General features: G+C 38.5%; 6 protein-coding genes across 6 annotated transcripts; 2 read left to right on the top strand and 4 right to left on the bottom strand.

Annotated features, from left to right (window-relative positions):
* Positions 1-289: 289 nt before the first annotated feature.
* Positions 290-1,949, bottom strand: L201_000275 (uncharacterized protein; the record flags this gene model as incomplete). Its single annotated transcript, XM_066216078.1, has 7 exons — positions 290-477; positions 552-638; positions 722-980; positions 1,050-1,147; positions 1,210-1,238; positions 1,303-1,483; positions 1,619-1,949. 7 exons carry the CDS (start codon positions 1,947-1,949, stop codon positions 290-292), a joined length of 1,173 nt encoding a protein of 390 aa, XP_066072175.1.
* Positions 1,950-2,242: 293 nt separating this feature from the next.
* L201_000274 (uncharacterized protein) lies at positions 2,243-3,487 on the top strand (the record flags this gene model as incomplete). The annotated part of the gene is made up of 2 exons (XM_066216077.1): positions 2,243-2,540; positions 2,643-3,487. The coding sequence occupies 2 exons, from the start codon at positions 2,243-2,245 to the stop codon at positions 3,485-3,487; spliced, it is 1,143 nt and encodes a 380-aa protein (XP_066072174.1).
* A 256-nt stretch (positions 3,488-3,743) lies between these two features.
* On the bottom strand, positions 3,744-7,074 carry L201_000273 (uncharacterized protein; the record flags this gene model as incomplete). Its single annotated transcript, XM_066216076.1, has 14 exons — positions 3,744-3,914; positions 3,986-4,635; positions 4,699-4,785; positions 4,849-4,874; positions 4,923-4,987; positions 5,060-5,122; positions 5,209-5,342; positions 5,412-5,541; positions 5,626-5,754; positions 5,823-6,103; positions 6,200-6,272; positions 6,339-6,468; positions 6,546-6,775; positions 6,868-7,074. 14 exons carry the CDS (start codon positions 7,072-7,074, stop codon positions 3,744-3,746), a joined length of 2,376 nt encoding a protein of 791 aa, XP_066072173.1.
* A 522-nt stretch (positions 7,075-7,596) lies between these two features.
* Positions 7,597-8,370, bottom strand: L201_000272 (uncharacterized protein; the record flags this gene model as incomplete). Its single annotated transcript, XM_066216075.1, has 3 exons — positions 7,597-7,784; positions 7,878-7,979; positions 8,130-8,370. 3 exons carry the CDS (start codon positions 8,368-8,370, stop codon positions 7,597-7,599), a joined length of 531 nt encoding a protein of 176 aa, XP_066072172.1.
* Positions 8,371-8,792: 422 nt separating this feature from the next.
* On the top strand, positions 8,793-10,184 carry L201_000271 (uncharacterized protein; the record flags this gene model as incomplete). Its single annotated transcript, XM_066216074.1, has 4 exons — positions 8,793-8,806; positions 8,877-8,964; positions 9,033-9,674; positions 9,765-10,184. 4 exons carry the CDS (start codon positions 8,793-8,795, stop codon positions 10,182-10,184), a joined length of 1,164 nt encoding a protein of 387 aa, XP_066072171.1.
* Positions 10,185-10,691: 507 nt separating this feature from the next.
* L201_000270 (uncharacterized protein) lies at positions 10,692-12,136 on the bottom strand (the record flags this gene model as incomplete). The annotated part of the gene is made up of 2 exons (XM_066216073.1): positions 10,692-11,950; positions 12,019-12,136. 2 exons carry the CDS (start codon positions 12,134-12,136, stop codon positions 10,692-10,694), a joined length of 1,377 nt encoding a protein of 458 aa, XP_066072170.1.
* Between the last annotated feature and the right edge of the window lie 458 nt (positions 12,137-12,594).

Here is a 12,594-nt window from a genome sequence, read left to right as displayed (position 1 = left end):
GGGTTCACGAAGTACTTGTTTGAGATTTCGTTTTGTCGAAAGTTTAGGAAAGGAAGAGTGGTGACCTTAATAGTTAAAAGAGTCAGGATGGATTGATGAATTGGCGAAGTGAAATCGCGGTAAATCAGCTTTAATTGCTAAGCCCATATTGATCGTCGATGCATATCGTTTTATTATCAAGCGTGATCGTCGTTCGTTGATGGTTCACAAGACATGTCTAATGCTTTTTTGCTTCACGACCCGTAAGGCTGTAGAATCGAACACTCCTTGTGAATGATATCCTTTGGATTTACATTAAGCTCATTTTCGCTATAGGTAATTTATATCCAGATAATTCCCAATATCTTCTCTTGACACCTTTCCAAACTTCTTCTCTTAGACTTTCAGGTATGAGTACATCATGCCATGTTGTATTTAAACCCACATCTTCTAAATGCAATTCAGCTAATGAAGAGGATACCGCGTATATCGTTGGGTCTGCGCAAATCAAAAGGTGATCAGTTTGAGCAATTTATTGCATGGTAGAATGATGAAGCAATGGATATACTTACTTGTAGCACCAAGTCCATTCCAAAATGAGAATATACCATTTTCAGGTTCCAAAATATCTGGTAAAACTTCGAAGAATGCTTTTAAGTCTATATAGTAATAATGATGTCAGAAAATTTAGTTACCTTGACCTTGGAACGGTAATTCAAAATTGTGAGATATTATTGCTTACCCTCATAACCTTCAGCAAAAGTATCAACGAAAATAGCATCATAACCCATTCCACTTGGAGTATTTTCTAAGACTTCACCTAATTTTTCAGGATTTAATAAGAAATCTTGCCATCTACCTGCTAATATCTTTACTCCAGGTAGTTTATCTATACCTTTTTCTTTTATATATTCTAATACTTGAGGATGTGCTTCTATTATAGTATGATTTAATGGTTTTGGATGTGAAGATGACTGAGTTTCCTGAAATAATCTGTCGACCTGATTTATTCAGATAACGGAAATCAGGATATGTTGTGCTTGTCAAATAATTTCAGCAATAAGACTTACTATACCTAGACCAAATCCTACATTCATTATTGTCATTCCCTCTGCTCCAGGTTGAGCATTTGGATGTTCATGAGTCATCAATTTGACGTGTTCAACCACTATACAAAACCAAAATCAGCTTTGAGAGAAAATCATCTTGAGCTGAAAGCTGTATACTGACTAAGAGGTTCTTCCCATCCCATCATAACACTATCATTTGGGACATTAGCTTCTTAAACTCCCTGACTGAATGAGATTGAACAGACAGACTTACCCATTCCCATCAGCATCTAACACTCTTTCTTTCCCATCACTTCCTACATTCCATGTTAATTTACTTTTCAAGAAAGTCAAATTATCTCCCGCAGAAGTTTTATCTTCAGCTTTGAGCTTTATATTGGTTGATGAATCAGATTGAGGTGATGACGGTCCAGCTAAAGCATAATGTAACATTTCTACGGCAAACAAGCGAATGAGTAATTAAGCGTTCTATTCTTTTTTCTCATATTATAAATTGCTTCAGAGCATCTGAAACATAATTTCCAGCTTGGTATGCATTATTTCAAACTAAAGAAACGAAGAAGACTTACCAGATCTTATACCTTCATTTCTGATTATCTGCCAGCCTTGTTGATCGTTTAAACTCAAGCAAATTTCACCTGCTGTTCTATTCCATTTATCAACTGAATTCCATATAGCACCATTTTGCAAGAGTAATTCTAATAATTCAGGTTCTTTACGTTCTGATGCATAATGTAAACATGACCAACCTAATTCTTCATCTTGATACCATGTTGGTGCTCCCAATTTCAATAATCTTTCAATTTCACTTTTGGGAGATATTTGACATGCTAATAACAATTTACAGCCTAAATCTATCAGATCAGCAGGTAAGTGTTCTTCCATTTTGGTATCTGCCATTGACTTTTCTTGATCGACGGTATTATAATGACGTTGATTGTGATATATATGTATATATGAGAACAGAAAATATTATAAAGAAATATGAACGTACTATCTATCTATTATGAAATTTCAGATTTGTTGATGTTCGTGCCTGAATCTCGAAGTCAAAATGTATGTTGTTGAATTGATCTTCTCAGTAAGTTTGTTGAATTAGCTATTTACTCTTTACACTTCTACATGGAATTCAATACAATATCTGGTATCATATAACATGATCAAAGGCAGATGATTCGGCGCTTTCAGACGAGATGTCTTTCGAAACGACAAATAACGATAGACCGACGAAAAAAGCTCGAAAATCTAGGACTGTTAAAGATGATTTAACCGCAACTGTATTGTCAGATTCCACTCCAAAGATAGGAAGTGTAGAGAAGGGTAAAACCAAACACAGTAAAAGCTCTAAGCATAATGGTAAAAGAAAGGAAACATCAAGCGGAACAAGGGAAAATGGGAATGGTAATAGTAAAATAGACAAATCAATATCTGAAAGAACCAAACGATCTTGGGAAACTAGAAGAGCTAAATCTGCTCAAATTGCTCTTGACCGTGAGCGTTCAATTACTGTCAATGACCACGTTAATGATTGTGAGATTCCTTCTTTCGTTTACATCAGAACTTGTCTTATGCTGATTGACGGTATATGTACAGCAGTCGGTCCATCAAAATCACCATCAATAACAATAATCCCACAGATGCAAACTTTACCATTGGAAACCCCTTTACCCACATCAGAATTCTTACTGTCACTCCATCGTTATGCATCAGAATTTTACACTTCAAATGGGTTGATGTTCGAACCTCTGAAAAAAGGTCGTCAAGTTCCTTGGGGAAGTAAGAAACGTTTGATGATTATTCAGGATTCAGGAATGGATTATTCAAGTAAATCCTCATCTAGCCTTAATCTGTCAATCACAAGTTTCAATTCAAATCCAAATTCCAGATCCAAATCAAGATCAAGGTCGCATCAACGATCAAATGGTAAAGACCACGTATCAATGAGCCAAGATGGTGATTCAGATGAACTGCATGAATCTGAGGAAGAAGGACAGGAAGATGATGATGATATACATCATATCAAACAGGAAGGACTAGTTGACGAATATGGTGAACTGATATTGGATACAACGAGACCGAAAGGCAGAGGTAAAAGCAATGAAAAAATTGAAAGGAAAGAAAGATCAAAAGGGAAATATAAAAAGAGAGATATGTTTAAATCTATTGAGGGGGATGGTTTAATGGCATTAGGTATGGTACTTCAAGAACATATTATAAAATCAATACACATTGCTGGATATACTAAACCTCTCCCTCGAGATACTTTATCGGAAACGGCTGCTCCAACGACACCTGCTACTCACACTAAAACTAAGAGTATGCATAGGAAATCTAAAAAGAAACCAAAAACGAAAAAGAGTAGTACTCAATCGTCAGACCAAGAAGAGGAATTGCGTGATATAGAATCTGAAGAAGGTCAAGACCCTGATAATGATTGATATTCATAGTCGACTTAGGATTGCCAAAACAGGGCATGACAAGAAATGCTCATTGATTTTGGATCTGACAATGTCGCCGATGCTTTTGCTTCGATTGCTGAACGTCAACTCTAGGATATTTGTATGTATATATGTAGATTATCATAATAACGAGATTTTTCGTATTGCGATGCATATGTTCTCCTATACACAAATTCATTAGATGTCGTGAGTGAATACCGAAAACATTATCGACTGCATCCAAACAGACATCCTCCTAAGCTTCTTCTATTCCACTAACAGCAACATATCCACCTTTCCCGTTGTCACCTCCCAACTTCTTTTGCATTGCAATCTTACGTCTATAAGCTCGCCAACCCTCTGTAGGAATTTCGTATAACTGAGTATAATCTATATCTCTTGAAGGTATCCAGAAATCCGTGCAATTCTGTTACAAGTGTCAAGCGATCAGTTCACATGAGTCTTGCGTAGAGGATGAATTACGAGGTTCCGACTTACCTGTATGAAACCCATATCGAATGGATTTTGATCTTTTCCAGCTTTTTTCATTCCACCTAGAGCTTTACCTTTTGTGAATCTATCCAAGCCTAAAATGTTCATCAAAGGTCCACTTATAACTTTACCTAAACCTTTACATATACCTAAAATGCCATGTGAATGATTATGTCCACCTCCATTTTCATGTTTACATCCTGGGCCATGTACATGTCCATCACCTGCACTAGTAGGTGGGGGTGGAGGCGGGAAAGATATTGAATTACCATCGGGTCCAGCGTTAAATAAACCTTCAGCTTCTTCACTTGCACCGCCAGGAAACGGTGCTGCTCCCACCGATAAAGCTTGCGAGAAAGACCCAGCTTTCATGGCTCCACTTTGATCCCTCAAAGATGTACCACCTCTTCCACCCATATATCCATACCTGCCAAGATTCGATACTTCAAACGTAGTCATCTGTTTGCCTACTTGCCATAAATGCGATGTAGCTAAAACCAAAGTCCAGGTCAACTGTAGGGTTGACCATAGTGCCACAGAAAGTAGAAAAGAATCGTATGTCCCGGCTCGACATAGTGTAGTAGATATATTACAAACAGTTATACCGGGCGAAGGTGTTACTGGTGGCGTATACTCAGGTGCGTTCTCTTGTATGTCTATGAGATTGAACACAAGTCAGCGGAACTGGGGAATTGCGAATACATTGATCGAAAACGTACAGTCTACTGTCAATCTATTAAATGTGATGATTCCACCTATCAAGAACAGTACGAAGAGCAGGAATGACCGATGATTTTTGGCGCCGACTAGCATGTACACAACGTAATAAGCTTGCAAGCCCTCAATAGACATGCCAGTTATTCACTTACCACAATTCCAGATCCAGGGGCAATGACTGCATATACCCAGTCAGTTTGTGTCATTAACGGGTTCGGTAACTCACTGATCAAATTTCGCCACGCATCTATTACATGTCCGACAATGCTTTGACCTGAGTGGTTTTCTTGCCTAACAATGACAGTCAGCCAAATGGATAATCATGTTGACGAAACACTTGTATAAAGGAGACTGGGAACATACCATACACTCGATGCAAAAATTGGTCCCATTTAGCCTTCCTTGATCAACCAGGTCTTCCAACGCCTGCCAAGGGTAATACGGTTGATCAGTAAGGCTCTCATCCCTCACAATAAGGTACAAAAACAAGCCCCAGAGAGATCAATACCTACCTCCTTCACTTCTGAGTCATTCACAGGTAAAGGTACGAAGCCAGGATCACTCCTTATAGCAGTAAAAAGATTATAACTGCATCCAGCGAAAGAAACGAAGAAAACCAAGTTGGCGACTGCGTGGCCTGGTGTACCTATAATGAGTCAGATGACCGTCAGCATTTGCTGTTGATCATGATAGTGATTGATGAGACTTGGCTTACCAGACACCAGACGAGTAGCCCAAGAATAAAACACCCATATTATACTTGCTATAATGATTGATGCGAAATGGTTTGAGGATGACACCTTATACTCGCTTACTATATGTCGAAGCAAATAATGGGTTACTGTCTGAATATGAAGCTATTTTGTGAGCAAAATCTTTCATATGACATGTAATTTAAGAAGAAAGAAGAAAAAATGCCATGAACTTACTAATTGCATTGCCATGAACTCTGCTACTGCGAGTGGGAAGCTAACATAAATTGGGAAATGGTCGAATGTTTTGAAAATTATGCCTAGGAACAAGGTCGGGAGAGCAAATATCGCTAGCTTTGTGTTTCTCTATTCGTTGACAAAAGAGATCAACGAGTATCAGCTGAAATCGATAAAAAAGATCATATGAGGCTTACATCACTCAATCTCCCATATTTCTTAGTACCTAAGGAATTATATCCAGCTTCTTCTAGTCCTTTTTCGAACGGTACCAAGCCTTTCAGTTCCTCAGCCATATCCCTCGGTGTTTTGCCACTTTCTTCTCTGATATCAAGATTCGCACCAGCTTCTAAGAGATGTTTAATGGAAACTTTGTTTCCCTTGACAGCTGCCCAATGTAAAGGTGTCATCCCAGCATTGTCCTGTAGGTGAACGGAAGCGCCATGTTTTAGGAGAAGGGCAACAGATAATGCGTCGCCTAATTATTTGAATTGTATTGATCAGGCTTTGTCTAAGTAATGTACCTTGATCCGGAGGGAAGGATGATGATTGTCCAGTCAATCTGATTACTCACCTTGATACGCTGCCCACATCAATGCAGTATGTCCATCTGTATCTTTCTCATCGATCGCTACCGGTTGATGTAGCTGACAAGACAGACGGTTGTCAGCGAAATATTCGTCATGACTACTTTGAGGTACTCTTTAGCTTACCATATACAGCAAAGGCATCACTCCACTTGAGTGCGTTATCAAATGCAATGTATTGAATCCTTGTGAATCTAGTATATTTGGATCCGCTCCATAAGATAATAGGAGATGTATCACGTATAGGTGTCCATTTCTGTGATGGATGTCAGTGTGGGTTCTCTCTCTCAATCAAACAGGAGAACGATTATCAGTCGACGTGAGGTAACTTACCTTGCAGCCCATTGTAGCGGTGTCGCCTGTAATTCACCTCCTACAGCATCTATTTCAGCGCCATTATCCAACAAAAATCGGCATGTTCCCATATGTGCGTTAATAGCTGCCCAATGTAACGGTGTGATACCTTGCTCATCTTTCTGCGATAAATTTAAAGACGGATTATCTCGTAGTAAAGACGATATCGCAGGCGTATCACCTCTCTGTGCTAAAGCGTGAATTGATAACTACAATCACCCGAACAGTTGTCAGCTAAGACCGGTCACACCAACTTCCTATCTGAGGGAAGTCTGTCAGGTGAATGCAGCTGTATACTCACCTCTTCAATACTGGAAGGACCGGCATCTTCTCTTATGGTATCTATGCCCACCTCATCACTGGCCCTTTCTTCCTCTTTTACCGGACTCAGCGGATCGTCGTCAAGTCCGTCGGCTAGTAAAGTTGAATCATTCCATACACCTCGGGTCGAGTCTGGTGAGGCAAGCGTAGTGACTATTTCCGGTATAGGTGTTGAAGGCGTTGTCATGCTGTTGTAATTAATCAGACTAGCCGACTATCCTTTCATCAGAGACTTCAAGTTGGTCGTCTGCTTTGTGAGTGATATTAATGTGTATTTCACAACTCTTGGTCCGCCTTCAACGTAGACTATAAAGTAAACGCTTCCGACGAGACGATGAATTGTAGACTGCTAATGTAAGATGAGAAGTGATGACAAAGGTATTCCGGATAAGTCGCCAAGTACGAAAATAGACTGACGAAATATACGAAAGCTGTGAACTAGATTGCATTCATCAACGTTGACAACATCTCGCACCTTTCCGCCGGAAATAAACCCTGAGATCATCGCCGACGGCATAAGGCTATGCAGAATGGGAATGCGCAAAACTATACATGACAAGAAGGTTGTTGCTGTCGAGCAGAGTAATGGTGTACTCAAAGTATACAGAAGGGATGATACGTACAAAAGGTGATACAACAGGATGAGATTGTCCATATTTGTCTATTTGTACAATATTACGTGAAAGGTCGTTACGATCATGCAGAACATCTATCGTCCATCAACTTCCATACTTTCACCTTCTTCACCTTCTTCGCCTATATCAGCTTCTCCTGATAAATCAGCCATCATGACTACGCCGCCTTCTTCTTCTGTCGGTAGAGGTCCAGGTGCGACTTGAGCAACAGGTTCACCTGTCGTCGTCGTAGGTAGTTTATCGGGTTTACGGTCGGCCGTTACTGTTTTGAGAACATAATTAGCTTGATAAAGACTCAAGCACCGGCCAGAAAGGAAAGGACCTGAAGAGAATCGTTGTCAAATCATAAACATACCCCAAGGTCTACGATCCATGGGACACTGTTGTTTTGATGATTCCGTGTCTATCCACTTCAACAGACAGTGCATGTGAAAAACATGAGTACACTCTCCCCATACTAACGATGGCCATGGAAAAACATGTAATGGCAAATATAGCGGTGGATATCAATTGGATTAGGTGCAGGATAGAATTATCGTTGAGATATAATATCAGCTCAATATCCCTTTCCCATTTTCAAGTTGATATACGGTTCTACTTTACTCACTCAGAGGACAATCATCTCCTGGAATCTTACATTCCGGACAACAACCTTCAAACGCATTTTGACAGATACCACAAACTTCTTCATCGTCATCATCATCTTCATAATTTGGATCATCAGGATTTATATACCCATTTTCAATATCATCCAAATCTAAATGTTTATGTAATTTATGCGGTTCATCTGAAGAAATATCCCATTTCCAATACGCAACTGAATTATATGAATGTATAGTAACTTTCATCTTGATAGTGACGGATTTTACCGGTTTCACGATCCAAAAGAGGGATCAAGGAGGAATTGAACAAATTTAGTAATTCGAGCTTATTTCCTATGTCTTCTTTCTATTTATATTTGCAATATGCTAGAAAGAGTATAGAGTATTCGGGGTCGTACAAGATCGTGTGAGTCGTTGTCTATAAGTCATAGAGTCGAGTTTTGCAAGTTAGTCGCAAATGTTGCCAGATGAAAGACGCGTCTTCAGGTTGTCTTTTGCTTTTGACTTTTTGTCATGTTTCATTGGAAAAAGTGATGATGTGGAAGTTATATATATAGAGCTTTTCTTGCTGAAAAGGCTATAAAATACGATTGAAGAAGCTACTAGCTTTCTTGGTCATTCTTATGCATACATAGAAACAGTAACATAGTGTGCAGGGTACTGAAAGGATGGGCTATACCTTGTAAGATTTCAATCCTTTCTCAATCAATGACATAGTGGTCTCTGTTGACTGACGCAAAGATCTCAAATAGACAATTACAATGGTCATATACACCACCTCCCGGACGTCAGATATCTTTAGCTGATATAGTCTTACCTAGAGTTCTGGAAAGCTATAGTGTGAGCAAAAATATGATGATCCAACACTTGCTACCGATCACTGACGTTTTTGATTCACGTTAAACCAGCTACATACACCATCACGATCAACGATACAATTCCGTACTTATCGATCTACATTTCCTTCTAAAACATCTTCCAGTAACTCAGATTCAGCGAATAAAACATACTCGAGGTATCTAACAACGATCAATACTTTACCCAATCCACTACCGCCAGTAGCTAGTGGTAGCTCAAATTTAAATAGCAGTATAAGTGATAAAGAAGATATAACTTATTTGTTTCTGGATGATCGTTCCGCCTTATCAGATAACCGTGTTCAGCCCACACGAACGGACGAAACTATCGGAGGGAATGTCAGGAAAAGAGACAGTCAAAATGAACTTATAGATGTGGATAAACCTTCAAATTCAGATCAATCTCAACCTATAGAAATAGATAAAGATACTTTAGATGATGATGGATTCGAAATCATTGATATACCTAAAGTGTCAGAGATATCAACCGAAAACGTGCATGTGAACGCTACAGATAACAAAGCAGTAGAAGCCAAATCCGAGGCAGTGGATGATCAACCGAGACAAACTCAAAAAGCAAAGAAGCAGAATAGATTTAAATGTTTAGTAATAAAACCAACATCAAACGTACAACCCATGTTACAGAGTTTACTAAGTCCGTTTGTTATGGGCTATACGAAATCTGCTAAAGCTGTGAGTGATTGTTATTCCTAAACAAAGCGGTAAAAGTTCTGCTTCTGACTGTAAAATTCTGCTATATTGTTTTCACTTCCTGCTTTATAGGCAGCATCAAATACATCTTCTGTACCTACACCAACACCTTTACCTGGATCCTCACTATTATTGACTGTATTAACATTCAATCCATTCATACCGCCATCCTCTAAGTCAAACAAGAATTCATTGATTCTGAGGGTTTTCATCTTACCTAACCCAAATGCAAATTCAATCTTCTTAGAAGCCGAGTACGATAATGTAGATGCAAAGCGGGAGATCCCGGACTCGGGCTCAGAAGATAGGAATCGAATATGCAAAGATTTCTTGGAAGGTTGTTTGATAGATGGATTGAATGGTACGAAGAAATGGATAGATCTGACTGAACCTAACGCAGAACCGAATGATGAAGGTTGGGAAGGTATAGAAAGGAATAAAAAGAGCATTTTTGCATTGACAAAGACTTTGAGAGAAAGTGGATTTATATAATATGATCAAATAGCTTGCTTGTTCACAGTGCTGAACCTTTAATATCGGAAGTATAATAGTAAAACTTCTTTATCACTTCCGTGAAACATGTTGCCTTTGAAGCTTTTGAATGGTATTTCTTTGCACTCCACACTCAACGGGTTCGTCAAGATAGTTGAAGAAGACAAGAATCTGCATCAGCAGTAGGTCGCGGAATACTGGCTAAAGTGCATAGGCAAAAGAGTGTAATAATTCATGTTTGTAATTCATGCGATATACAAGATATCAACGACTAGCGTCAACATATATAGTTTCTTTACTACTTTTAACTAATCACTGCTATATATAAACAGAAAACAAAATGTATAAAAAGCGACAAAATCAAAAAATGCTAAAACAACGAAACTTTAAGGTATTGTATATGTATAATAAAAATGCTAATGGTAGTACAACTTATTGTGTGATATATATGAACATGAAAGGAAATTATACTGAGAAAACCCAAATTATATATAAAATGAAAAGAAATTATAATTGAACATGTCTTCTAATTGATCTAAGAGATGTAGGTGGTCTAATCTTTTTGAACAATTCACGTGTAGGTGAAGTAGTTACTGAAGAACCGGATGGACTAGTTTGAGCAGCAGCAGCAGTATCAACAATTAATATTGATCCTGGTTTAGCTGTATAAGAAGCTTTTCTTGGTAATCCAGGTTTTGAAACTGATACAGATAATTGACCTGAAGAGTTTGAATGTACAATTGCAGCTGATAATGAACCGTAATTGCTGTTGTTCCAATTTTCACCTGGTGTAGTTGAGATTGATGATGTTGATGAATCCATTGAATCTCTTCTTGCTAAACCTGGTGTAGGTGCATCGAGATACATATATCCTGCTGGTGAAGGTGCTAAAGTAGATGAAGAAGATGATGATGATGCTGAGGCATTGTTTACTAAGTTGTTATACGTTGATGATCTTCTTGATGCAGGTGAAGAAGATGAAGAGTAAACATCATCTGATCTACTTCGTACTAAAGCTTGAGCAGTTCTAGCTGACCAAGATGATATAGCAGCAGCTTGTGAAGATGGAAGGGAAGATTCAACTTGCTGTTGCTGAGGTGGAACATAAGTTGATTTACTTGGACCAGGAATGTTAACGTTAACACGTAAGTTGGTAGGTGTAAGTGGTGGTGAAGGCATTCTGGTTTCTGATGATGAAGGTACTGGAAGAGCTTTTGATACTGGTACATTGACGACTGGAGTTGGGTTCCAGAAATCTCTAAGATGACTGATTAATTCTGGTTCTTCAACTCTTAAGTTGTAATCCAATAAATATAAAAGTTGTTTTTCCATCAAGTTGACTTCAGCTAATGAGAAGTATTTACCGTATTTTTGCCAGTGCATGTTCTTTGGAGAAGAATCGTTCAAGTATTTTGCTGCACATATAAGTACAGCTAAGAACACTCTGTGTCTAGTACATTTCATACCTGTAGCAACAGTTGGTAATTTTTCCTTTAATCTTTCAAGGTAAACTAATGTTACTGATAAAGTTGGCATCTGTACATTTGATTGAACGACTAAACCTCTAATGAACTCTGATAATTCAGGTAAATCGGCATTACTGTCATCTTCTTCACCTTTGGGTGCTTGCCACCATTCAACTGGTTTACCATTCAAATCTACATATTGTTCTTTGGTTGGTGTAGCAGGTGGTGAAAGCATAGATACATCGGCATCTTCAGCGGGTGCAATTTTGATGACTTCAGAAGTCTTTTCTGCTACATGAGCTATAAATTTATCGTCAGTCAGCAATCTAGGTGGAACTAAAAACATGATCAATGAATTTGTAACTCACCAAAGAATTCTGGTCGGACTCTGTTCTTAAGTGAATGAACAAGAGTTGGGTTATGTGTAGAGAGTTTACAAAGGGAAGCGGGGTGGGTGGGATCTCTTAATCGTTGAGTGGTAGACATGTTGAATAATGGAAATAAAGTTGGTTCTGTGAGTTGGTTAGGTATGTGATATGAATTGAAGGGGGGTTGTTGATATAAGTTTATAGTAATTTATAAGCAGTGATTATGATGTATGTTGTATGTAAAGAATGACAGATGTGACGACTTATAATATATTGTATGTCGCACGGGTTGGGATTTGATAAGGTAGTATTGTCACAATGGATGAGACAAATTTAGTGAAGTAAGATAAAAGGATTGATGATGGAGCGGGTAAAGATTATTTGACGAAGATATGGGACTAGATATATATGCTTTATGTTTGTTTGATCAGATGGGATATGTAGGTTACTCTAGTATAAACTAGTTTGATCGACACTTCCGAAGGCGGTAAGAGGTTGGTTTAACTTTCTGGTAGTGGGAATGGGAGGAGAGACAAAAAGCGGGTTTGACAAAACGAAACCGTACTGGTAATACTA

Source organism: Kwoniella dendrophila, chromosome 1 (assembly GCF_036810415.1).
Source record: "Kwoniella dendrophila CBS 6074 chromosome 1, complete sequence".
Taxonomy (NCBI): domain Eukaryota; kingdom Fungi; phylum Basidiomycota; class Tremellomycetes; order Tremellales; family Cryptococcaceae; genus Kwoniella; species Kwoniella dendrophila.
Note: the sequence above shows the minus strand (reverse complement) of the source record. Positions and strands in the feature narration are given on the sequence as shown.